Below are 25,788 nucleotides of genomic sequence, written 5' to 3'. Positions count from 1 at the left end.
AGGTCCGGCATATTTGATGAAGCGATGATCTTTTCGGTCTATCATCAGTTCATAACAAACCGGGGCTCATTCTCGTAAGCACGAAAGTAGCAAATGTTAGCGAACCAAGCTTAGCCAGTTGCGCACTGTGCAATCCTCCAATAGCATTTGCCGGAATATCGGATATGCCATTAAAATTATGAAACGAGAGCTCGCTTTACTAAATCCAATCAGACAACTAGTTGTCCAAGTCTGCATGATAGTCCCCGGGATAGGCCTGTCACCGCATTCAGCTCTGACCGATATCTCACATGACGCTTACCAGATCGGTTTCCATCATGCGCGTAACTGACAGGCATGTCATCTGATATCGCATAAGCTACAGTCATGCTAGTTTCGAGCAGATACATTCTAGAGCAGTGCTTCCCAGCCTTTGACAGTTCGCGACCCACTTTTCATCCAGATTTCATTTTTCGACCCACCAGACGCCCTTTGGCGACTTACGTTCAAACCACCGCTTGTGGGCGCCGGTTTTCATGTTGTCAGTCCGTTTCAGTTATCTGGTTGCGCCCTGCGTGTATATTTTCCCAAATTCATGGTGGCATCCGGTCAATGATATTGACTATTGCATAAACTAGTATGGATATTTTCGGCAGCAATATTTGGAGACAGCCATTTAGGCGTATAGTCAATCGACAACTCGGCATATATACAGTACACCAGGGTTGTCAAACTCAAATTGAGTCGCGGGCCGGGTTCAAGCCGTAAAATCTCTCGCGGGCTGGACCAGTCAACTGATTCCAAAATGTTACCTCATGCCCTTGCCATTTGCTTGACTTCTTGACTATCAAGCATATAAAGATAAACCTATTGAAACGGATCATAGGGGAATTATTCTTGCAAGTGGCAACACGTTTATTCGCGAACAATGGATTTGGCCAAAATACGATGATTGGCCTGTTGAACGATGATTGACCAGTTATGAACCGCTAAAACAGTGGTGCTAACGACGACATAAGTTGGCATAGTTGTATTCTCTTTTTGCTTTAGTAGTAATATGGTCTTATACCTTTGTCTGTGTTGTGAGGCATACAATAGATTTAACTGCAAACGCGGACGCTTGAATTAGGTTTTATTTCTCGATTCGGAGTTCTCTGGAGTCTTCTGAATCGTAAGGGACACGGTAGTGCAACTACAGATATATCAATTAAATTTTCGTGTAACTAATATATTTTTCATGTAAACTGCATATATGGTTCCGCATTGGCGTTCTATTTTCTGTGAATAACTACTTCATGGTCCATTTTTGCATAAAACTTTGAACTCAGTGTACTTTTTTGCCTTTTCGAAATTGGGTGTCATTGTCACCGGCTTGATCCTTGTGTCAACTAGAGCAGAGCCGTGACTTCGCAAATCAACAAAAATTACAGAGTATTTGGTGGGAGATTTCCAATAATTTTCTTCGCGCTGGGCGCGATTTACCGTACTTAAATTTCCACTTTTTAACATGCGTACTCACAGCACCGCGAGAAAAAAATCTGCATCATTTATAATAAAAAAATCGGCATTTCAGCGCTGGTCATTATCGTTCCTCGACAGAGCAAGACTTCTGAAGTTTCGGCCACTTTGCGAGTTTGCGAAGTGGGTTATCAAATAAGACCTTGAGAGACAATAATAGCCGCATGTTGACCAACACCAATTTATATATTGCCCATTGTCCATGGGACCGGAATAGGCCTGCGTTTCTTATCTGAAGTTACCAACTCCTTCAGTTCTATCAGTAAATCTTTTCACGTGGTCTGAGAGAGGATGAAAAATTATTAGCATTATATGCAATCATCAATATTATAGAAGACATTCCATCTTGAAAATGATTTTGTTCGCGCCGAGCGTGACTACATAAATTATACACGGAACCCCTACAGTAAAATCTGCCTTACTGGTCAAGGTAAAAAGGCCCGCTGCGAATGCAGGGTCTGGGGGCGAAGCCCCTGAAGTTTGGTTTATGATCCTGTGGGCCCAGTACCAACCCTTCTTTTTTATGGGGAAGGGGGTGGCTGGCGAAGTACTGCTTCGGCCCTGAACTAGAGTGAAACCACAACACCGAAATCGGGTGATCATAATGTGGGATTTGCTGTCTTGAGGGATTATTTAATGAATTCAACACTCGTTACAATAACTGTGGTGGATGAAATAAGCATTTTTCAATCTACTCAAAATAGCTTCGCGGGTCGGATGAAATCGTCTGGCGGGCCGGATGCGGCCCGCGGGCTGTATGTTTGACACCCCCGCAGTACACCGACGGTTTCGATCCTTTTCGGCAGAGGTTTTCTCACTGTTTATCTTTTTGGCAGCACATTTTGCATTGTCGCATGTTGGCCGAAACTTCATATGTCTCAATTGGTATGTCGTGGCGCGGTAATGGCCGACACCGAAACACTGGGAGATGGGTACCCCTATTAAAACCAAGATATCAAACGATGTTAAATCCCGCATAGCGCAAAGGAAATTTGAAAGAAGTTCAATTCTCCAACCAGTGTTCTCCAAGAAACTGCATTTCCCGGTCAGCGTTCGCAAAGCCTTTGGTGCAGTGGTTCTCAGACTTTATTAGACACGCCACTTTTTTTGATAGCGAAACAATCCGTGCCCCCTTATCGTGATACTACAAAACATTAAAGAGAGGTAGCACAATGCTAGCAATCCCAGCGGTTATAGTTCGATGGCATTGAAAGTTATGGCTGTTGATGAGAGAATCCTGGAATATGAAATTCGGACAATAGACTGAGTAAATACTGTCAGCGGGATGTAAATCGCGAAGAGTTTTTCAGCTAACTGCGGCTTCGCACCCCCCACGGGGGCACGTCTTCCCAGTTTGGGAAACAATGCTTTGGAGGAAGGAAGGAATTTCAATCTCTCGTATACACAATAACGCAATGTTGGATCTTAGGCTCCAATCAATGTCACTGGGACGCAAATCTGGATAACGAATTGTTGCGAGTACGGCAACGTGACCTGTGACGCTTGTGGGCGCAAAACGATTTAACTTGGAGGAGGAAAATGTGCATTTACTCTTCTAATCTTGGCAATATTAAGTGTTTGGAATACATGGAAAATTGAATACGAAAGTGTAATATTTAGAACGTCTCCGCGACCCACCGGTTGAGAAGCGCCGTTCTAGAGTATATTATGCATTTATACTTGAATTATTCCTTTTACTTTATACAAAATGTAAACAGCGTTTCTCTTACGCTTGCAATGACCCGTAATCATCAACAGCATTAGGCTATAACAGTATAATTTCGCTATGAGACTGCCTGTACGCCGAAAACAGGTAACACTGAATTGGTCGCATATTATCGTGAACATCAGTGGCAGAAAAGGGATGAATAAAATAGAATGTCAGTAATGCCTCATTTGCAATGTTATACACTAACCTTCGGCTACCAATCCCTATCGCGATCCGGTCGCTAACATTGATAATTTTGCAATTAAAAGGCTATTACGCATATGCTGAAGCAACCGGATACACCGAAGGAGATATAGCGCGGATTTACTCGCAGAAAATAATCGGGACAGCAAACCAGTGCACAAAGATTCGATTTTTTGTACACTCTTACGGCGAGGACACTGGTACCTTGAATTTGTACGTTCTGGGAGACGAACCGTACTATTTCACGACTCCGATCTGGCAGCAGAAAGAAGTATCGGACGGCGAATGGCAGGAAAAGGAGCTTACAATCTTGGTTTCATTCAACTATTCGGTATGGATAGAAAATTTCAAATTTATTGACAATAGACGGCGCATTTTGGTGATGAATGTCTTTTAGCTAACCATCGGCGTAGCCTACGGGTGCCTTTATTTTGTGCTAGGAAACTTATGACACTTACGGAACTTATGAAGATAAAGAGACTCTTGTAGGAAGAGTCGTTCAATATACAATTTAAAAATATCTTCCTATTGAAATGAACCCGAATATTTTCGACTGAAACACGTCAGGGGTAATCGTCAGCAGCTAGTAGAGAATTGAAAATAAAATTTTATAGCATCAATCGCAATGACAATGACATAATGAATACAAGCAAATAAATAACCAATCAATTTTAGTTGAAACCGTCCAGATATGTCGTACCTTATTGTCATCGCATATATGTGCTGTGTCAATTTTGGATATGAACGCATGGCATCGCGCACACCAATGGTACTTAGTCTATTTCATAGCGCAATGGTGAGAGTTCAGTATATGCATACACCAGCTTTATCTCCTATTATAAACCTGACTGGAAAGAAAATTGATTACCGTGAATTATACTGGACTCATTCACCTTTACTTTGCTTGAATTTATTTCGAATGCCAAGTGAAAACCGTGGGCATTGTCAGTGTGAAGTTGGATAATTCGGAACATTTTCAGCTTTTTTCAAATTAGAATATAATTATACCTATAGCTGTACAGTATTTTTTTCAAAATTGACTCGAATTGAAATTTTAGTTACACAGGTTTTTCCAAAATATATCGGAATTAGAATTACTGGATTCGCGACCAGTTGGAAATTGAGATAAGTTCAGTTCATACCAAATCAGAGCTCTTTGTCATACGCACTGGAATGGCAAATGTATGTACAGCAAGCTCGGTTCGTTTCGGACTATACAGTTCTGTAGTATTTTCCGGAAAACCAGAAGTAGATTAGATTCAAAATTGTAAAGCATTGGAAAATATCAGAAATAAATTAGAAGATTACCAGCATTTCGCTCTAAGTAGACAATTATGTCGGAATCAGGGTATCTGGTATTATCCTAAATTAATATTGCAATTTACATAAACATTGTTCGTAATTGTGGAAGAATTAAAGCTTCGTCCGGAGAGTTAGCATTTTTATATAATCTGTGGTGAAGAACAGAGAGTACATCAAAACAATGTGACGTCTACCAGCGCCATCTTAAGTATTGTGCACATTGCACAATCTTGAGCTTTCCCCGCGCGGCAATCAAATTGGGTCGCGCGTTAGCATATGACGATTGTGACACAGTCGCGTTTGCTGATTGACGCTGAATTGGTACCTTTGAAATAATAGTCGACGTCAATGCCACTCAAATATTTGGATAAACTATGCTACCAGTTAAATCTTTAAGTCAACCTTTTCGGTTCGCGATATTATTGAAAATACTCGTGATATACTCATATATGACTATGAATATGTTGTTACTGATCGTTCCCAATGATAATGATTTTAAAAATTATATATAGGTAGAATCACCACACATGGACCAATCATCGCTGATGCGCAATTGCCCATTGCCATCTATCGTTGCTCTGGTTAAACCTCTAGTGCAGTGGTTCCCAACCTGGGGGGGGGCGTGAAAGCTCTGAAGGGGGCACGAAGAAGCGGTCAAATGAAAAAAAATTCGCAATGCACGATTTACCTCCAATTCACACGGGTTTCTTTATATATAGACCGAATTTCATATTTTTTAATTTCTCTCATCAACAGTTATAATCTTCCATGCCGTCAGAAAATCTGTTGGGGTTGCTAGCATCCCGCTTGGATTTTGTGATATGACGATAAGGGGGGCGCGAAATTTGTCACTATCATAAAGGGGGCGTGTCTAAAAAAGGTTTGGAACCATTGCTCCAGTGAGTATAGTCTCGTTGTCTCCTGGCAGTCCAGACACAGGCGTGTAACACCAGTACCAATATCCAGCCCTGGTAAACGGATTGGGTAGCGGCACAAACTAAATCCGTCGTGAAAATCGGTCACTACTCATTTAGCGGATCACCGGTCCGTTGAGGCAATTTCAAATTCGGGAGAATTTTAATTACTCTATCACCTCCTCGACTCCTTTCGGATAATTTTCAGTTTTTAGTGAGATCACAAGTAAGCGAAACATTGTATTGGAAAATATAGAACCATGTAAAACGAAACTTTACTGAACGAAAGTTTGCAGAAAGGTACGGCGAATAACGGAAAGATGCCAATACGAACACGGCTATCATTATTTGGCAGACACTAAATCGAAACCCCAGAAAATTTCCGCCATTAGTATATATTATACCTAATATAAACACGGAATGTACATTGTACGTACAGTGCTATATTTCACACCTCACCGAAATTTTCGTTTACATTTAGTTTGTCCTGGTTTGCTGCCACTTCGTTTGGAAGGATTATGTGCTAGGGTACCGCTGACTATTTTCCATTTACAGAGGGTGCCGCGAGGTTGAAAATTTTGACAATGGTCTGTGTAAATCTGGATTGCCATTATTGCAATCATGATTTGAAAATCCCTATTAGGAATCGAATACCGAGACAATGGTCTCACAATAAAATTCGAATCTGAATTAATTCACCTCCGGTTTCATAAGTTTCATAAGTTTCCCTGAGTTTCATTAGTTTCCATAAGATTCACAAGTTTCATAAGTGTTCATAAGTTTTCGTATGTGTCATAAGTTTCCTAGCACAAAATAAAGGCATCCGTAGGTCAGATGCTCCTTAATTTAATTTAAGTAGAATGTTTTTCAATTTACGAACTGTAGAACTGCTACTATGAAAATATACAAAAACACTTTATAGGCTTCGTAAAGCCTACTCTACGGGTCTTTAAGTAGCGTTACCATTCGCCCCCCTTTAGGAGGATTTGTCCTTCTTTTTGAGGTTTTTGGAAATGTTCTCCGAGGACGCCTAACTGTCTTCATTTTCGGAAATTTGTCCTCCTTTACAGCTTTTAGGGCGAAGATAGTGGGTGGATTCGAGTGAAAACGGGCATAAATGACGCTAAATAGGAAATTCTTCGTGGTTCGAACGAAAGTGACGACCTTTTTTTTAGTTAACCAACGTAAAGGGTGGACGAAAAAGTGTATTTCTGGAGTTGAGCCGGAAATTTAATTTTTTTTTAGTCAACCGACCACGAAATGAGAAAAAATTTATCATTTTTTCTGAATTTTCCTCCGGTCTTCTGAGTTTGAAAATTTTTAAGAAGTGTTCTCCCTTCCCGATTACAAAATATGGTAACCCTGCTTTAAGCAAATTGATATTGTGAACCAGCAATCCCCAAAACCCGAACCGATTTCATATAGCTGCTGGTGTTTGTATAAACTCGTTGAATGATTATAGCCGCACATTTGCAAGGCAAAAGACTGTACATAAACTCATAATTTACTACATTTATTTGGAATCAAAATATCAGAAGAATTGCGATATAGTCATGCGCAACGTGGCAACCACGCATCTGAAGCATTGCCATGTATGCCGCATTTGGTTTCAATAGTCTCAATAGAAATATCTCGCTTGAAAGTTTCCATGATTGCACACTGAACAGCAAATATCACCAAAATTTCAATCGCTATCATGCCGTTTCAAGCATGATGGAAATGATTACATCTGACGCATACGTACTTACACATAAACTTATTCTATAGCTTGCATTTGAGGCGATATTCCGGCGTGCATTGACCGACAACAAGGGAGATCTGGCTATTGATGACATATCAATCGAAACTAGTACCCTTTGCGGTAAGTTCTTTATGATCATTGTAGTGTTCAAGTGATCATCTATAAAATGCTCGATTCAATCGCGACCGGTATTCAGAGGGAGCCAGGTCCGTAGCTTCCCCAGAGTAGTTTACTCAAACTTTATTACCTTACTTGTACCGTCGCTGTTAGATTTTGAATTTTATTTTATGGGAAGTTATGCCACCCATATTTGACTGTGTTCAAATTTTGAAAAGTATCACAGGTATCGTCTTGCTCTACATTTTCAAACTACCTATACTTGGCCTTTTCAACTTCTACTTCAAGTAACTTAGGCATGTCTCGAAAATTATTGCAACTTCTACTTACGAGAGAAAGACCTACAGACTTTTCAGGAGTATTGGGCCGATAGCGGATTAGTGCTCTCCGCTCAGTGAACCGTGATATTACTTGACTGAAGGTTTACGTTTGTGTGTGTGCGGTGGAGGTATCAGTGCTTCACCAGCCGTGGACCTCACCGCACGTCTCTGCTAAGATTCGGTGTTGGGATGACTCGAGTCATGACTTGACTCGAGTCAGACTCGAGTCAACTTTTTCGCATGACTTGACTTGACTCGAGTCACTTTGCTAAAATGACTTGACTTGACTTGACTCGGAGTATCAGAAATGTGGATTGACTCGTGACTCGGAGCAAAATTCACGAGTCAATTTCAAGTCATCAAGCAATCGGTGTCGATCAAAATCACTGTATCTTGCATATATTCGGATTGTTCGCTATACGCTGGTGTAACCCGTGAGAGCGACCAATCATTTATTGATCGTGCATTTCACTGAGTCTCCATTGTTATCTCACAAATAAATTGACCGCAAATGAAGTTATCAAAGCTTACAGCTTGCGTTGTCGTTAACTAGTGTAGTAAAGTAAATTCTGTTCTCCGTTTTTACCTTAACCAAATCTATTGTTATATTGAAACTGAATTCGAATATAGTTTATATAGTCCTAAACCATTGGCGCAGGCTTGCATTGTATCATATCGATTTGTAAATCTGTAATGTATTGCATCTTATCAATTCGTATCTATTTTCTATCTTGGTTGGTAACTATAAACCGAGGTTTTCCAGTCCTTATATGTGAGCGATACAGCGCCTTTTGCGTATATATTTAACTCTATATTCGTTCTCATCGGTTCAAAATCAATGACCCCTCCATCTGTATTTCAGACAGCTAGCAAAATGCAATACCCTTATCATGCCTCATACTTCGAAAAGGCAACTTGACTTGAATTGTGACTTGACTCGTGACTTGACTTGACTTGACTCGAGTCACCTCCAAAAGTCGAGTGACTTGACTTGACTCGAGTCACCTTTGAAAATCGATTGACTTGACTTGACTCGAATCAAAATGTGCAATGACTCGAAATGACTCGTGACTCGAAGGTAGTGACTTGATCCCAACACTGCTAAGATTATAATCTTACAGTAAAGTATATATACTGTACAATTTTGCTATTTCAATTTTGCTTCCAAAGTTCGTTTGTGAATGCGACCCTTTCAAATTTCGAGGTTCGCTCGACACAGAATGGTTGCACCATCCCCGTCGTACAATTGCTGAGAGTGACGCGACGGAATTATTATATATTCAGGGACGTCCTCTTGCGGTGACCAAGGAGTTACATGTCTGAATGGAGGGTCGTGCATATCTACCAATGCAGTAGGCGACCCTTTCAGTTTCAAATGCGAATGTACTGAAGGGTGGACGGGCGAGCACTGTGAAAATGACTTCGACGAATGTTTGACCTCTCCGTGTCAAAACGGCGTCTGCGATCATAAATTAAACAGTTACACTTGTACATGCTACGTTGGATATCACGGTGACAAATGCCAATTTGGTAAGCATGTTACAATTGTATTAGTGTAGTTGGAATTTGATTTACAGCTTGTTCCTGCTTTGATAAGAGCAATCTGATTCTAAAATCTCCCATCTCCAAGTCCCGTACTGGCAGGTCAGTTTCTGATTTGAGTCAGAAACCGTGTAACGGTAGCCTACTGAAGACACGTTTTATCAAATATGAGCGGGGAAGGGCAACGACAAAAAAGTCAACCCGACTCCAGTGAGAGTATTTCCATTAGATATATTGTGTATCCAGGACGATTGATTCGAGATATTGAACTTCAGTTTGAACTCCAAATTTTTCTACCTGCTCTACAATGTAATGAGCTCCTCAATCTTTTCATGCTCGGAAACTATACATAATGTATGGATAGTTCGATAAGGAATTTATAATTGGATTACATCCCGGAATCAAGCCAACATATCGTTGTACAGTTTTCTAAGATGATTGATTTATGCTTCTCCGTCAAAATCGGGTATTCGAGCTGCCCCTAGCTCATGTAAGCTTGAGAATTTCATCAGTTAACGTCTCGCAAAATTTCGGTGAAATATAAGGGGCTTATCACTGAATCCAGATAGTGTCTATTTCGTCTTTATCAGGTTTCGTTATTTATAAGAACGAAAATATTCTACTCATAAATTTTGGAGAATTTGTCCGTCAAGTAGGCCTAGAAGAGATATCGCTTCTCGCAACCAGAACGTCGTGTCGAAGGCCTTTGTCGCAGCACTGCGGATAGCTCACGATTAAAATTACACAAACAGTTTCTCTCAAAAAGCCATCACTCCTTGCAGTGAGCAATAACTGCTCAATTACTTCGTAGTTTTCACAGCACACAATGAACCGCGCTTTCTATGGTTTCTGCCGACTGCAGAATTAGTTCATTGATGACAGGATCAACATTGTCAAGAAACAATGAACTTTTTCGGTGCAGCTGATTAAATATGGACGGACGACCCTAACTTGCCCTGAGTGAATCGATTTTGATTTTTTACTACATATTTAGCTGCTTTATACATCAACTGTTTCAGCACTACGCAGCAGTTGCCTTGTAAGCCTACACCACACTCATTTGCTCTCAGCGCCCCCAGCCGACCGATTTTATAGCCAGCGGCCCCAATCGCCCATTTTATCGCAAGCGCCCCTTCACGCTCGCGAACGCTACCAGGGGGCACTGGCGCACACTTTGGGAACCACTGACATAAATAATAAAATATAACGCAATATCAAGCACTTTTATCTTGCGAGATCGCTTAGTCGACTTTATTAGGTCGACTGCCAGAAATTTGATCACGGGATTTCGCGCGAAGGTAATTTCATCTATAATGTCGCAGATGTCGGTATGGAGGTTTTTGTAATTACATTTTTCCACTGCTATAAACTGAGGTGGTAATGTTGTGCGGTAAGCTCTATGTTATCTCTTCGTCGATATGAAAGTAGTCGCGATCCTGTATATAATAGTCAAGTGGTTTAACGTATCTTATATCTTTACAGTCGACAACTGCCAGAAAAATCCCTGTCAAAATGGAGGTACTTGCAACAGAAACGGTGATAGCTTCAACTGCACATGTGTACCTGGATATACTGGGAATGTCTGTGAAACGAACTTCGACGAGTGCTTTTCGCAGCCATGCAAAAATGAAGGAGTATGCCTAGATCAAGTGAACGATTACACGTGCGAGTGCAAGACAGGTAAGTCGGGAAATATATATACACTAAATGGAAAAATCAATTGTTCCAATTTTGCGGAATCCATCGCTTATATTCATACGTACCCATAGGCTCAAATTATGAATTTAACATATAACACAATACATGAATAATATAAAATATATGTCGAGCTACCTGAAGAATGACACAGGGACGAAATAAGCAAATTGTGCAATGCGAATTTCGAAGAAGTAACATATGTAATGCAAACAATTTTCGACAGATTACCACGGACGAAATTGTCAATATCTTGCCGGAGCATGCGACTTTGAAGAAGAACTATCGTCTTGTGGATACGCTAGTGGTGACGTTACTGTTTACTATCCATTGGACTGGATTAGGAGAACAGGAAGAACTCCTTTGCCCTCTGTAGGGCCAGACAAAGATCATACAACAGGCGAAGGTAGATATATATGCGGAGGTGAAGATGCTAATATAGATATGCGTCTCTTCAATTTGATTGCAGTTGCTAGTGATTTTTCTTTTGCATGCATGCATCATATTTTACACGTTTTTCATTTTATTACTATCAGTAGGTCAAGGTCGATGTTTGCTTGATGAACTATCTCAAAAGTCATATCGTAGTAGTTTCATTGCATTGTGGTCTTGTAGTGTTTTGACTTTTGAACTGATAAAATATTTTACGAAACGAATGAAGTAAAACTGACACTTCTGACAGTCAATTGCTACCCCATAATAGTTAAAACTTGATGTACACAACGACGTATGTAGGCCTATTTCATGCGTGTTAGTTCTGCGACCCATTCACTTCATACTATAATGAATGACTGTGGTGTTTTTATTTCCGTATTCAAACAAATCAGAAGTGAAAAACGTCACTATCGCAGCCCTATCGAACCCGGCAATCGGGCGTATGAATGAATAATTAGTATATGTATGACATCAACAAATTCACAATAAGGTCGATAAAACATATTTCTACTGTGCTAACAATTACATCGTATTCACCTTAATAAGGCGCCATCGGAATCTTGAAACCCTGTAGGCCTGGATATGTTGCTATAGGCTCCAATTCGAATGGAAAAATTATTGCATAGGATTCTATGTTTACGCTGAGGTGGATCAAACAGAGGAGGACGAAATTCGTGCTACAGCTAGACTGGTTACCCCTACGCTGCCACAGCGATCTGTCAATACTTGCACGACGATTAGATTCTGGTGAGTGCTCACTTGACCATCCAATTATGTTCCATTAATGCTATAGGATGAGTTATATCCACCCAGGCCTAATACCAACACAGAACTACGGCAGCGGTTATCGGGTTTGATATCCAACCCGACTTAAATACACGCACAATGTCAACACGTACGTCGCAGGTACTACATGCATGGAGATGAGATTGGTACACTGTTTATTTACGCGAAGAGTCAATCAGGATCTCAAGAAGCTCCCATTTTCAATCTGACTGGCGATCAAGGGCCCGAATGGAAACAGGCGACAATACCGATAAGTTCATCAACACCTTATTCGGTAAGAATCTAAATATCGGTAATTATACGGCAAAAACAGCGTCTTCTGCCTGTTTACTTCAGTGCTTTGTGTATATGTTTTGTTCAGATGAAAACATAGTCTGACGATTATTGATTGATTATTATGCGAGCTTCGACTCAGCTAGTTTTTGCATTGCAAAACAAATTCGAAGAATTCTTGATAACAAACTTTAATGCATTACCGCGATATAATAAGAAAAATATAGCAAAGACAGGAGCAAATAGAGGCTTAACCTAGTGCAGGGTATTTGTGGCTCCGGATTGGATCAGGATTCAATTTCACTGAACAGGAACGGATCCAGATCCCGAAAAACCATGATCGGTAAATGTCTCAGTTGACGACGCAAACAAACGTTCGAGCATATAGAAATGGTTTTTATTCTCTAAGCAATAGTGGTTATATATAAATCAATCACAGTATTCCGCGCTATGACAGTAGATATAGCTTCACATCAATTATAGTTTTCCTTATAACTATAGCTATTTTTCATTCCCCCTCTCAGTCAGTGATTTTCAATCTCCTTCGCCCAATCACGCGAGGTAACGTCTGTTTACTTTTATCTCGTCTACATCATCCGAAATGAGTCGGGAAACTCGAAAACCTGCGAATCACCGATGTTATGTTAACATGATATTTTATATGCGCACAAAGCAATGGAACTTATAGTATTATTCTCGTACACACTTCTGTTTTATTAGCATTTTAACCTCTCTCACTACCACGCGTCTTATTTGAGTTCCCTGCTGCCGACTTGAAGCTTACAGGCTTACAGACACACGAGGAAAATTCTGTTTCGTAGGTAGATGATTATCGGAACATGGGTTACATAGATCAATGCGGGAAATATCAACTCAACAGTCAACGCTAACAGATCGAAGCCATATGGATTCCCCGAGTCGCAATTGTCGACTACTCAGCGCTCACTTAACGATGCAGATCTATAATATAATTATAAGTCAAACATATGACAGAAAATCTGCAAAGTATGATTTCCTCGCGTTTTATCCGTTCAGGTGGTTTTTGACTCCGTATCCAAACCTGCTATTGTCGCGCTCCAAGATAACTACATTGCCATCGACGACGTCACCGTGGAACCGGACTCGTGTGGTAAATTCCCATTGTCCTTACTAACTACGGTGCATAGCTTTGTTTTATTTTATGATTTGGTGGTATTTATATTGATAGACATATTGCAATGAGACCCACCCCGGATACCCGGCTTTTCTAATAACATATCGATTTCATGAACTAAAATTGTCCGTTCGTTTGTTTTGATATTCATGATTTTTCGACTACGTTGGTCATCTTACACCAGGCCGGTATTCTTTATTTTTGATTACGTAATTATCGACTTATAGTGAGGCCAACTTCAAGGCTTTTTTATAAGAGACAGCTTATGCGGATGACGTGGCGATAAGGAGCTTAGATAAACCTCCAACACTTAGGTAGGAATTCTGGAGTCGGACTCGAACCCGCAACCCATTGGTGTTGCAGCTGTGGATTATATCACTACGCTATCTCGCCACTAAATTTGTCCGCCTTTAGTGCAATTGCATAAAATCGGGGTCACGTGGAGCCAACAGGTATGGCGTAGAACAGGGCCGGCCAACCCGTGGCCCGCGAGAAGGTTTTGAGTGGCCCGCGAGGTCATTTCCGAAATTTCTAATATCAAAAATGGATTGCACAGATTGTGAACTTGCAAGGCCAACCAAAAATTTGACTAGTTTGGCCGCAACACTTGAGATGTGATGACTAAAATATCAGTTCCGACGCATTGACAGATCCATCAGCCAGTCACATATTGGTATATCTTCGTACACTACAATAAAGCAGAATAATTTGCGATAGATTTATCAAAAGTAAAAATTTTCTGCAAGCTTAGCGCAACATGTTGTCACTCGATTCCTTGTTTTTAATATTGTTGCCCTTTTTGTGAAAATGGAAGAACGCCTGATGTATCAGATTGAGTCTAACTATACTCGCGATTACGGGACAAAGTGTCGTTCAACATATGCGACTTTGCGTTTGCGCTCGCAGTAAGATCGTTGACTATGAAACCTAGGCACGGAAAGATTGACGCATGTTGGTCGCAGTTTTCGATATCTATATGTCCATGCGCCGAATAGCCCTCGCAAACTTAGCCCAGCGATATACAGCAGGCCCGCAATATTGTCAAGTGAAAATATTATTGACCTATGAACTTCAAAAATTTTTCGCGCTTCGCGCAGTAAGTGGCCCGCGCAGTATTTCGTCAATCGAATGTGGCCCGTTGGCTGAAAAGGTTGGCCGGCCCTGGCGTAGAAGATTGAGCAAAAGAGTGCGCGCTATATTTAAGATTTATCGGCATCATGTAGAAGAACACTGATCATCGATGCCAAAATATTATGAAGCAACAATAAGAGTGTTTAAAAATCCTACTTTTCTGGAAATTCGCAATAATGTATACCATCACAGACCTACCGTAAGCACCCAACACGGTAGCTGAGTCTATGCGTAACTATGGCCATGTGTTCGGGCCTGCCAGGCACTCTGGTCAGGGATGAATAGATCCCCGATAGCGATGTAAGGTATATTCTTTAAGAAACATGACGGATGCCTATGCACTGTTTTTATCAGATTATGACTACTGTTCGGAGGCGCCATGCAAGAATGACGGCATTTGTTATAGCCAGGCGACTTCATACTTCTGTGAATGTGTTGGAACATGGACCGGACCAGACTGTACCGAAGGTGGTCATAAATGTTATGTAGTGACTTATTATATATAATCGCATCTTTGTTATACCGTGTATACTGCATTGGTTCGACTATTCTGACTTTTGTCTTTGTAAGCTGCTATATTTCACTGCGTTCAGAAAATGTCAATATTTGAGCTCGTAATTATGATACGATAAGCTACGTGCTTACAAGACTCGCGTGCTGAATAATCATGTTTTATTCAAGATAGGAATGAATGCCAGGAACCGATTACAGCCTGTAAAAATGGAGGTATTTGCACCGATAAAGATCCGGGATTCGTTTGTGATTGTCATCAGGATTACGTGGGGACTATTTGCGAGTATGTTAAAGGAAGTTGCGACTTCGACGATTCTGATGCACCATTATGTGAATACAAGAACGAAGATCAGTCGTGTAAGTTGCTTTATCAGTTATTTGTCTTTGCACAATCAGCGAGAATCAAATGAGCCGTACAATGCATTCCCGTTCAGCTGGGCTTCAATGGACCAGGTACAAGGGGGCGACACCAACCTCTTTAACCGGGCCTAATGCAGATCATACATTTGGATCTGAAGACGGATATTATATTTACGTTGAAGCGACTGGCATCACTGATTTCAGTGTGGCTCGTATCGTCACGCCTGTAGTCCCGAATAGCGGATCCCAGTGTACAGGTCTGGATTTCTGGTGAGTCGTTCAGGATATAAGGAAGACTATATGGCAATGTTCAAACCCTGCAATATTATTCAACGTATATGTTGTCTATAGGTATCATATGAATGGAAGAGACATCGGCGAGCTCGCGCTTTATGTGCAGTTCGAAGACGAAGTCCCTGTCTCGCCCATTTGGAATTTGAATGGGGATCAAGGAAACGGATGGAAAATGGTAGAATTAAATATTAGGTGAGTCGGTATTCGATATCAGGAAATCCGGGTCTTCTACCTATCGGGTGGTGTTTAAATCAAAATCCCTTCTCAAAACACGTTCAATTAATTGTTTATTTTTTTAAATTTAACCATATGAGGAAAACATCTAAAATCTTATTGTTTTACTCAAATATGAATGTGGAAGACATATAATGCTCAAACTTTACAGTGTTAGTGTACCACATGTATTCAGAAAATATTGTCACGTGTTCGGCAGACTAAGCTGCAGCAGTAATTGCTTCATTCATCGCAAATGTGTGATGTTGTAATGAATTGACAAAAATACTATAGTAAACGCATGAATGAATGGATGGATGAATGAATGAATGAATGAATGAATGAATGAATGAATGAATGAATGAATGAATGAATGAATGAATGAATGAATGAATGAATGAATGAATGAATGAATGAATGATCTTCAATGTTATTCACAAACATGTCATCTTCCGTCATGAGCGGATTTGCAAAATCAAGCATAATGTGCAATGTAACTATATTCGCGTATGATGACCAACTCAGAGTGTCTAACAAGAGTTTCGGTGATATTAACATTCCGGTAACAAGATATTTCCCCAGTCGGTGTCATAACACATACTTCCAAAATTTGTAGTGCAAGACGGCGTTACGATCTTGCTGCACGTTTTTCCGAAATAATTTTGCATTCGCCTATATGACGTAATTACACGGTTATATAAAAAAAACTGAATGCTTTTTTGAAAGGTGCGTTCTAAAACACGATTTCTTTGAATGCAACCCCACTTCAACACGAGAACAAATATATTTCAACCAGAGGATTTTGCCAACATTCTATCGAGTTGGATGTCACGCTATGTTTTCATGCAACTATTATTCCTCAGCAATCCTAGAGAAATTACGGTAATTTGGTTCTGAAGGACGTGTAAATATTTGGTATCATACACGCAGGTATGCCTGCACAGACAATGCCGCCAACTATTTCAATATGTTCACTCGGAAATACTGCAACATGCTGACGCAATAAGCTGGCAAATATCAATTGCCCATAGGTTATTCTATCCGTGCAATAATCCACTATATCATATTGTTTCAATTCTCCGCACTTTATAATCCTGCGTTAGATTTATCATATATATAGCCTACGTGGCCACTCAAATTTAAAAACGTCTTGGAGGCTCCAATGAAAGGATTATTATCCATATGATCAGGATTTTGAGGGTGCGGACTCAGCAATATAGTTCATGTTAGGTTCTTGAATCACTCATCGACAGCATTATCTCGCCAAGATCATATCACCATCTATGGTATACGTAGCAAGGGTCGCCAACAAGAGTTACATCTTGGGTAAGCAACTGATTAATGCGAAGGGCGATCAGTTTGATACACGCATAAATAAATCACCAGAAATAGCCGATTTACTCAATTTACCTTCAACTCCATGTTGTTGGTATTGATAATTTATCTTTGTGTAAACACTGATCATCTCCATGATTTCTCACAACAAATATATGCACAAACAGAAAAATATCAATATGCATCCCCGAGATTTTATATTTTCTCTAAGTGCACATTTTTCAAATTGAACATTTTCAAATGATCACATCTAAGACAGTCCTGTAAAATCACAATATCCCATTTCAACCAGTCAGCCACAAACCTTTTTAGAACAGGCCAGAGGCGACTTATTCGGTACACGGGCGAACTGGTGCCCGCGTTGGTGACCCCCGATGTATAGTATCTGTAATGTGAAATAATAAAACCTGTAATTGTAGACTTTGTCATCCCAACACCTTGAGATTTCAGTTCCATGTGAACAGTATTTGTTCAGGATCCCCTAATTCATATTCGCTAACGAAAGCGTCCTGTTGCCTTACAGTGCTCCGAACGATTTCAAGATGATATTTGAGGCAACTGTAATCCCACAAAGTCAGTTGGAGCCAGACAATAGAGGAGATATCTCTCTCGATGACATCGTCGTCCATTTCGACAGGAGTTGTAGTAAGTCGAAAATAATATAGTTCTATGGAAATGTTAGAAAATGCAACAGAAGCATTTGACGAACGATTTGAGACATGCGGTATCAAATAATGCTGACAATACAATATTTTATATACATACTTTCTTTCTCTGTTAAGATTATGATAAGTGCTTTACACAGCCTTGTCAAAACGGCGGGACGTGTATTGCCATCAATGAAGATGAATATAGATGCGATTGCGCGGAAGGATTCGACGGAAAAGACTGTGAAAACATTCCCGCCTGCAGTCCAAGTCCTTGCCGGAATGGTGGACTCTGTATCATAGACAGTGAAGGCGAGGAGGGCTGCTTATGTAAGGAAGGCTGGGTTGGGGACGATTGCGGGACAAGTACGTTAAAGAAATACACGCTTTAACTAATATTCCTCCATTTGCCATCAATGGGTATATTATAGTAAATCGTGATGATATTGAAGCGATTTTCAACTACTACAGATTTCAAGATCAATAGCAGGGTCTCGTGTAGACAGTCACGGAACACGAATCAATCGCTTCACGTTTTACAGCACCATGCCTGTCTATGACAACGACAATGCCCATTTAACTGTCCCTGATAACGTATGTTTAGTCGTTGCCTAACTCAACCGATATTGCGTTATATCGGTTTGATTAGAGACTTGACTATATCAATCTAGTCTCGTCGAGTAGCCCGCTGACTCGATTGTGAATACTAACTCACTTTCTATACTCCCCACTATCCGAGCCTATCCCTGAGATGTGGTCAAATGTAATCATCAATTACTGAATAGGATCACAATTTACTACTAAGAAAGTTCACAACTTCAAGATAACAGTCACAATCGGTTAGGAACAGCTAACTCTCTGGTCTCGGCTTTACAATTATGACCAAATCGAAATCAACAAAATACAATCACATGAAAGATGACCTAAACTTATGCAACACAACACAATACAAGCAATTCCTTTTGATTCATTATACCAGTGGTTCCCAACCTTTTTGTCTCGTGGACCCCTTGGCCGATATTTGAGCTAAATTGAGCAAATTTTTTTATTTGAGCAAATTTGAGCTATTTGAGCAAAATTTGACTTGTTTTTTGCCGGTCGGGTAGCCGCTGACGAAAAATTAATCACCAAGTCCGATTCAGTTGACTCGATGAATTTGGTATGTTTTTTCACGTTAGCTCATATGTTGGCTTAAAAAGGCAAACATTTTCACCAGCGGCCCTGTGCTGAATTCGCCTTGACTTTTTCCTGCTTAGTAGCAATTTGTTCGAGAGGCTGTCACGGGCAGGGCTTTGGAGCCGGAGCTGGAGCCCGGAGCCGGAGCCCCGGAGCCGTGCATTTTTACCGGAGCTGGAACCGGAGCTCTACACAAAATTCAGCCGGAGCCGGAGCCAGTTATTTGAGGGGTAGCTCCGGCTCCGACGTATTTCATAAGATGCTATTATATATGCAACAACCATATCTGCTGAGTTCACATAATTCAACAGCAGGCGTTCGCGAAATTAAGAATCTTTTCCTCTTTGGCGCTACCATTTCCGACTAACCATGTTCCTGGGGAGTTAACAGCAGAGCAGTCAAATGTTCAATGTTCAATTTTCATACATGAGTGCCCAACCACGGTATGCTAGATATGCATGTGAATATTGTGGGTATTCGGCTTACACGCAATTCCGTCATCAGCACAAACTTGTTGGCCAATTGTACGGTGCGAAAATAACGATCACTATGCATTATGGGATAGAGGATAAAATCGTGATTTCGTTGCACATGACGATATGACAAGCACGCCCCGAGAAATCTCATCTCATCGCTGCTATGGATCGCGGATGAGCAAATACTCGTTCTTTCGTGATATTTTTTTAATCGGGCCGCGAAATTGCACAGTGTTAATGTGTAGGGGGTAGGCTACGAAGCAAGAAATCGTGTGACAATTAAACACGCGGATCGAGAAGAAAAATTTTATTACTTTTTTTGTTTATTGTAATGTACGACCATAGCCTTATAAAGTAGACTTACCATACGTCCTCTTTTAAGAGGATTTGTCCTCTTTTTTGGCTTTTTTGAAAGTGTCCTCGGAGGACGCCCTTTTGTCGTCTTTTTTGGGATTTTGTCCTCTTTTTTGAAAATTAGGTCAGATTTAGAGCAAATTGCGAGTGATATGCCGCTAATGAGCACAGAAGTGAAGCTCCGGCGGGTATTTCGGAGTAAGATGACCTTCTGTTTTAGTCATCCCCCTGGCAATGTGGATAGAAAAACGGTATTTTGAGCTCGACCGAAAAGATGACCTTTTTTTCTTTGTCAACCGATCACAAATTGTGTGAGAACTCTACTCCGGTTTTTCTGAAAAAGTGTCCTCGTTTTAGATTTCCAAAATATGGTAAGCCTATTATAAAGGCTATGGTACGACCATAGTGTCCTATATGCCTGATCTCACTCTCGCCGCGCAGCCACATCTTTGCACCTGAGCTACTCTCTCATTTCGCCAGACAGCATAGTTGCGTCACACTGCCAATATCCTCAACAATGAATAATTTGGGGCTGATTGTGAGGGTTCCGGGGCAACGAGCGGAATGAATTTTTTATTTTCGCAAGCGGTACAGCGTCAGCTTTCACTGAGCCGTGAGATTTGCTTGTGTCGACACCATATAGGACACTATGGTACGACGATTTACTAAAAATGTGACTGGACCCCGGATCTGCCAATAATGCGTCGGAACTGAAATTTTAGTCATCAATATCCGAAGTGTCGCGGCCAGACTATAATCATATTTTTCGTTGGCCTTGCAAGTTCACAATCAGAGCAATTCGATTTCGATAATATAACACAATTTCGATAATATAATGGGACATTAGCTCGCGGGCGTCTCAAAACCTTGTCGCGGGCCACATATGGCCTGCAGGCCGCGGGTTGCCCACCACTTATATAGACAGACACCTTCGATAGTTTTCAGAGCCGGAGCCGGAGCTGGGGCCGGAGCAGTGGTAATGATGCGGCTCCGGAGCTGGAGCCAGAGTTAATGTATGATAGAAGAAAGCTCCGGATCCGGAGCTGGAGCAATGCAAATTTACGCCTGCTCCAAAGCCCTGGTCACGGGTCCAACGAAATCGTCTCGCGAGCCTCACTTTATCAAGGAGCGTACTATTTACGGAAGGCATTTAGCTTAAAATCCGCTAAAGAAACATACCATTGTAAAGAACTAGTTTCATACTTAACAGTTCTACCATAAAAATCTAAAAACCGTGTGTATCTTCCGATACATCCCTAAAACCAGATTCTTACCTAAAAATTTCAAAATTCCCCGGGAAAATTACTCGAATTCGGAAATAAAAATATCTTGAGTCGAGTTGGGTTAAACGTTAAAATTATAGAAGGGCTTGTGACTGGCAACGCCGTGACTTGGTACGACCACGGACGCAACAATCCATCAAACTGTGATTGGAATAGTAATACATCAAAAGAACGTAGCTTGAGTTGCGTAACGTATATAGCTATCTAACCAAGTCAGTATGGAAACCACCCGCATTCTGTTTTGATTTTAATATGAGGTACCATCCTAAATCGAGATGAAAATGAACAGGGTGCACGAGAAATCTTATTGAAAGCACAAGGGGTACGATCGCTAAAGAGGTTAGTAACTAGGGCTGGGCAAAATCGAGTACCTGAGTGATTCGATTCTGAATCACGTAATATGCTTCGAGTCGAGTCGAGTAATCGCGTATCACTCATTATGACGTCACGACAGGATATACTATGTCGAAGTCTAAATATGAACCTTTTATGCCACCACAAAGAACGTAGCCTGTTATCCATCACATTAAAGATACTTTGGTATTTTTTCGACCATACCGATTTCATTGCACTTCTTAACAATTTTGTTGGATGATAATGACTTCGGAAATGTGTTATTTCCAGACACGTTCGTATCTTTAAACTGTGCCTGGTATGCTCAAACACGGCCAATCAAGGTTTCACGACTTCCTCAGTGGAAAATAGTATCAAAACTATAATTCTCGTCAGTAAATTAATTTTCAGTCGCGAGGACCGTATAATTTCAGTACTCGAAAAAATCGTCTTTTACTACTCGACTCCAATCATTAAAATTACTACTCGATTCAGATTCGAGTACTCGAATCATTTTGCCCAGCCCTATTAGTAACCACTGATATCATTATGACACAATAATTATACTTAAGTTGTTATTGATCAGTATTCCAATCGAAAGCAAATCTAACGATGATTTAATTTGACTTTTGCAATGGTATGAACATAAGCCTACTTATCAGGACTATACCGGAAACCCGGATTAGGCTGCACTGCTCAAATGCTTCGATATCAGATGGTCTTTGGTAATTTCTAAAATATTCCACCTAATTGTGGCATGTCAAATGTCCGGTAGCTGCACAATTATAACGTGACTGCTTTTACCATGTCATGATGCATGTGTATACGTTCGCATGGTCTCTATAACTAATTATTTTGGCAAAATATGCCAAGTACAACAACAATTTTTTCAAATATCTAAAAAGTATATTTTCGTGCCAGGCGTGAACTCACGATAGTAAATCACATTTTCACGATGTGTGTGGAATGTAAGCCTGGAAGGTCCCGTCAAATAAGGCCTACTTTGATATTATACATTGAATACTACTATTATTGATGCTGATGTGGCCCGCGGCGTCATCAAAAACTAGGAAATTGACCCGCGAGCACATTTGAGTTTGAGACCCCTGCTTTAAACGGAATTCCACCAAACACATACACACTAATTATAGCTCTCTGCTCGTCATACAGTCTCAGCTTTTAGTTTGATAATAATAGGATAAAACTTATATTTTTATACCCAATACACTCTTTGCTTCATAGTCAGCGGTCTATGTATGACACTGTCATAAGGTGCAATGATACTCGCTGTACTGATGAGAATAATATCATATTCCAACCAAAGTGATCTTAAATTGCGAAGCAAAACAGCCACATGCCCGATCTGCCTCGCGGACGGGCAGTTACAATAATTAGGCCATAACACGTAGGCCTACATAGGCCAATATAACTATGCTAGTCCAATATTAGGTTTTCATGATATAATAACACTTTGGCAGAGGACCCATGCTTGCCGAACCCATGTCAATACGGGGGCACATGTACTCGCTACCAAGACACCACATTTCAATGCGAGTGTGTTCCGGGATACGATGGAGACAAATGTCAGATCGACGTGGACGAATGTGCTGATACACCGTGCCAAAATGGAGGATTGTGTATCGACATGGTTGACTCTTATGAATGCCAATGCCAGGAAATTTATATTGGTGTAACGTGTCGCGAAAGTAAGAATCATAATCATTCAATGCCATTATGGACATAATAGCCGTCTTATGACTACGACTTGGAATCAGATATTTTTTTCTGATATCAAAATGTGAGATATTTGAACTAGAGTTTCGAATTGGAGGAAGTAATTTAAAAAATGTATTGACATAAAAACTTTGCCTATTTACAATCAATCTTCGAATGAGAACGGAGCTGTATAAATCCCAGTCCAAAAGACGTACTTGCGGCTCATGACACAACTTTTCAGCATTTCCATCAATAAATCAACTCACATGGTACACAAAAAATAATCCAACAGTACATAAAAATGCCCCTCTGATTTGGAGCAGTTGTATAGGAGTAGGCTTCTAGAACTGCAGAGCTTCAATATCGCAACAAATAACATGCTCATTGCTCATATTGCAAAATCAATTCCACTCGCGGCTTTTCTAGTTACTCTCGTCAGCAACGAACTTCATTAAATCCGGTTATAACGATTAACAAATTAGATATATAAAAAGCGGCGGAGCGGGGCCTACGATATCGTAGGCCTCGGGCGGAGACTTTATTACGCGTCCAACCGCAGAAGCGGGCAGGTACAAAAGAGCATCACTACAACTGCCATAAGGTGACAGAGTACGGCTGTCACAGTAGCATAATAGTAGGATACAGTGACGTGCGGTGAGGTTCATGGCTGGTGAGGCACGCCTCCCCATCCACACATAAACACACACACAAACACGCATGCACGCACGTAACAATAGCAGCGGGTATAGAGAGCATTTTCTCTGCACACTGATAGCCGTTGCAATTCCATATTCTACAATACATGTAGGACTGGTCGCTATTGTGCTAAATGGACATTTGGACAAGTTTATACGGATAGTAATTACTATCTCTTCAAGTACCGGTATTAATTGCTCGAAGTACACGAAAATAGCATCCTGTTACAATTTTTTTTAGTAAAAAAAACAGATTAGATTTGGCGATTTTCGAAAGAAAATGGACTAAGGACACTAGGTCAAGTCAACATAGGCCTACACTAGTGACAACAAACAACGACAACGCAGTCTATGTAGGTATAGCTATCACATACCACAATTAGGGGTTCTAGGTATTGCTGCCGAACACAGCATAAAGGACACAAACAACGACAATGCAGCCTATGGAAGTAGCTATCACATACCACAATTTAACGTAGTTATGGATGGAAAACACATAACAGCTACATAAGTATGGGAATGTATTGGCTCTGTATTGGTCGTCGCTACTATACAATTGCTACAAGAATGTTGTATTCCGAAATCGATAGCGCGTTTCACTGCGCTTCGATTGTCCAATTGTTAGCGAATAGTGCATGAGGCAAATTCGTTTGTGCCTCACTTGGCCCTTGTTTCTCTGCGATGGCATTGTCTGTAATAAAGCCGAATATCACCTTCCTTGGTGATTTTGAGGGGTTTATGGTGCTCTGACACTGTTAATATTTGGATTTTCGGAATCAGTGTGACGATAGCAATTGATTGATACCAGTTATTATGAATTCCGAGTTATTTATGATGAATTGCATTGTCGCAGGTGAGGCACGACCCGCCCGTGCCTCACGTATGTCTCTGTCTCACCTTTCCTTTCGCGCTGTATTTTTGAATAATAATTATGTAAATTGATGATGTTGGGTGAAAAATAGGTTCAAATGTAAATATTTATGAACATCGATGTAAAACACCAATAATCATCGACTCATGAAGGGTTTTCACAATTTTCACTTACTCACCCGGACGACATTGGACCGCACGTCACTGGTAGGATATCTCTTTTTCACAGTAACTCGGCAGTCTATAAAATATTCTGCCCCTTATCCAGACCTTAAACCCTAACCCACACTTGTTTCATTCAGTCGCAGGCGGTTGCAATTTTGAAAACGATTTGTGCGAATGGTACGCGGTGAATCCGACTTACGACTGGACGCGATACAGTGGCCCAGGACCAAACTTTCCGGTTTCTGGCCCACGCATCGATCATACTTATGGAAACGGTAAGTCTGTCGCCCGTGTTCGCTTAGACGAACTAAGGAGAGGTATCCCTTGAAAAAATATAGCACACGCTATTCAACTGGTCGACCGCGGTCCGAAGAGGGACCTTTCCGGTGGTGAAACCGAACCGTAATTTTCTCTGTATTTACTTACTTTTTTTATCAAAACCTACGACAGGATTTTGTATAGAAGTACCTTTGTATTACAATTGTATGGTTGTAAATTAGTTAATGCGAGTTATAACGGACTTGAGCAAATTTGAAACTT

The 25,788-nt window shown here is 40.7% G+C and overlaps 1 protein-coding gene across 1 annotated transcript in view; it reads left to right on the top strand.

Moving 5' to 3' along the window:
• The window catches only part of LOC145446340 (MAM and LDL-receptor class A domain-containing protein 2-like), a 34,352-nt gene that overhangs the window by 3,835 nt on the left and 4,729 nt on the right, over positions 1–25,788 (top strand). Inside the window, exons 3-18 of the mRNA XM_080324605.1 lie at positions 3,475–3,740; positions 7,393–7,486; positions 9,088–9,333; positions 10,828–11,025; positions 11,267–11,446; positions 12,102–12,222; positions 12,382–12,535; positions 13,570–13,663; positions 15,173–15,286; positions 15,500–15,688; positions 15,766–15,961; positions 16,043–16,177; positions 18,057–18,178; positions 18,316–18,546; positions 23,281–23,508; positions 25,386–25,523. Of these exons, the coding sequence (XP_080180731.1) occupies positions 3,475–3,740; positions 7,393–7,486; positions 9,088–9,333; positions 10,828–11,025; positions 11,267–11,446; positions 12,102–12,222; positions 12,382–12,535; positions 13,570–13,663; positions 15,173–15,286; positions 15,500–15,688; positions 15,766–15,961; positions 16,043–16,177; positions 18,057–18,178; positions 18,316–18,546; positions 23,281–23,508; positions 25,386–25,523 (2,706 nt within the window). The remainder of the gene's footprint in view (positions 1–3,474; positions 3,741–7,392; positions 7,487–9,087; positions 9,334–10,827; positions 11,026–11,266; positions 11,447–12,101; positions 12,223–12,381; positions 12,536–13,569; positions 13,664–15,172; positions 15,287–15,499; positions 15,689–15,765; positions 15,962–16,042; positions 16,178–18,056; positions 18,179–18,315; positions 18,547–23,280; positions 23,509–25,385; positions 25,524–25,788) is intronic.

This window comes from Botryllus schlosseri, chromosome 9 (assembly GCF_051294905.1).
Source record: "Botryllus schlosseri isolate E-star chromosome 9, Bs_hap1, whole genome shotgun sequence".
NCBI classification, from domain to species: Eukaryota; Metazoa; Chordata; class Ascidiacea; order Stolidobranchia; family Styelidae; genus Botryllus; species Botryllus schlosseri.
This window is presented reverse-complemented; position numbering and strand designations above follow the sequence as displayed.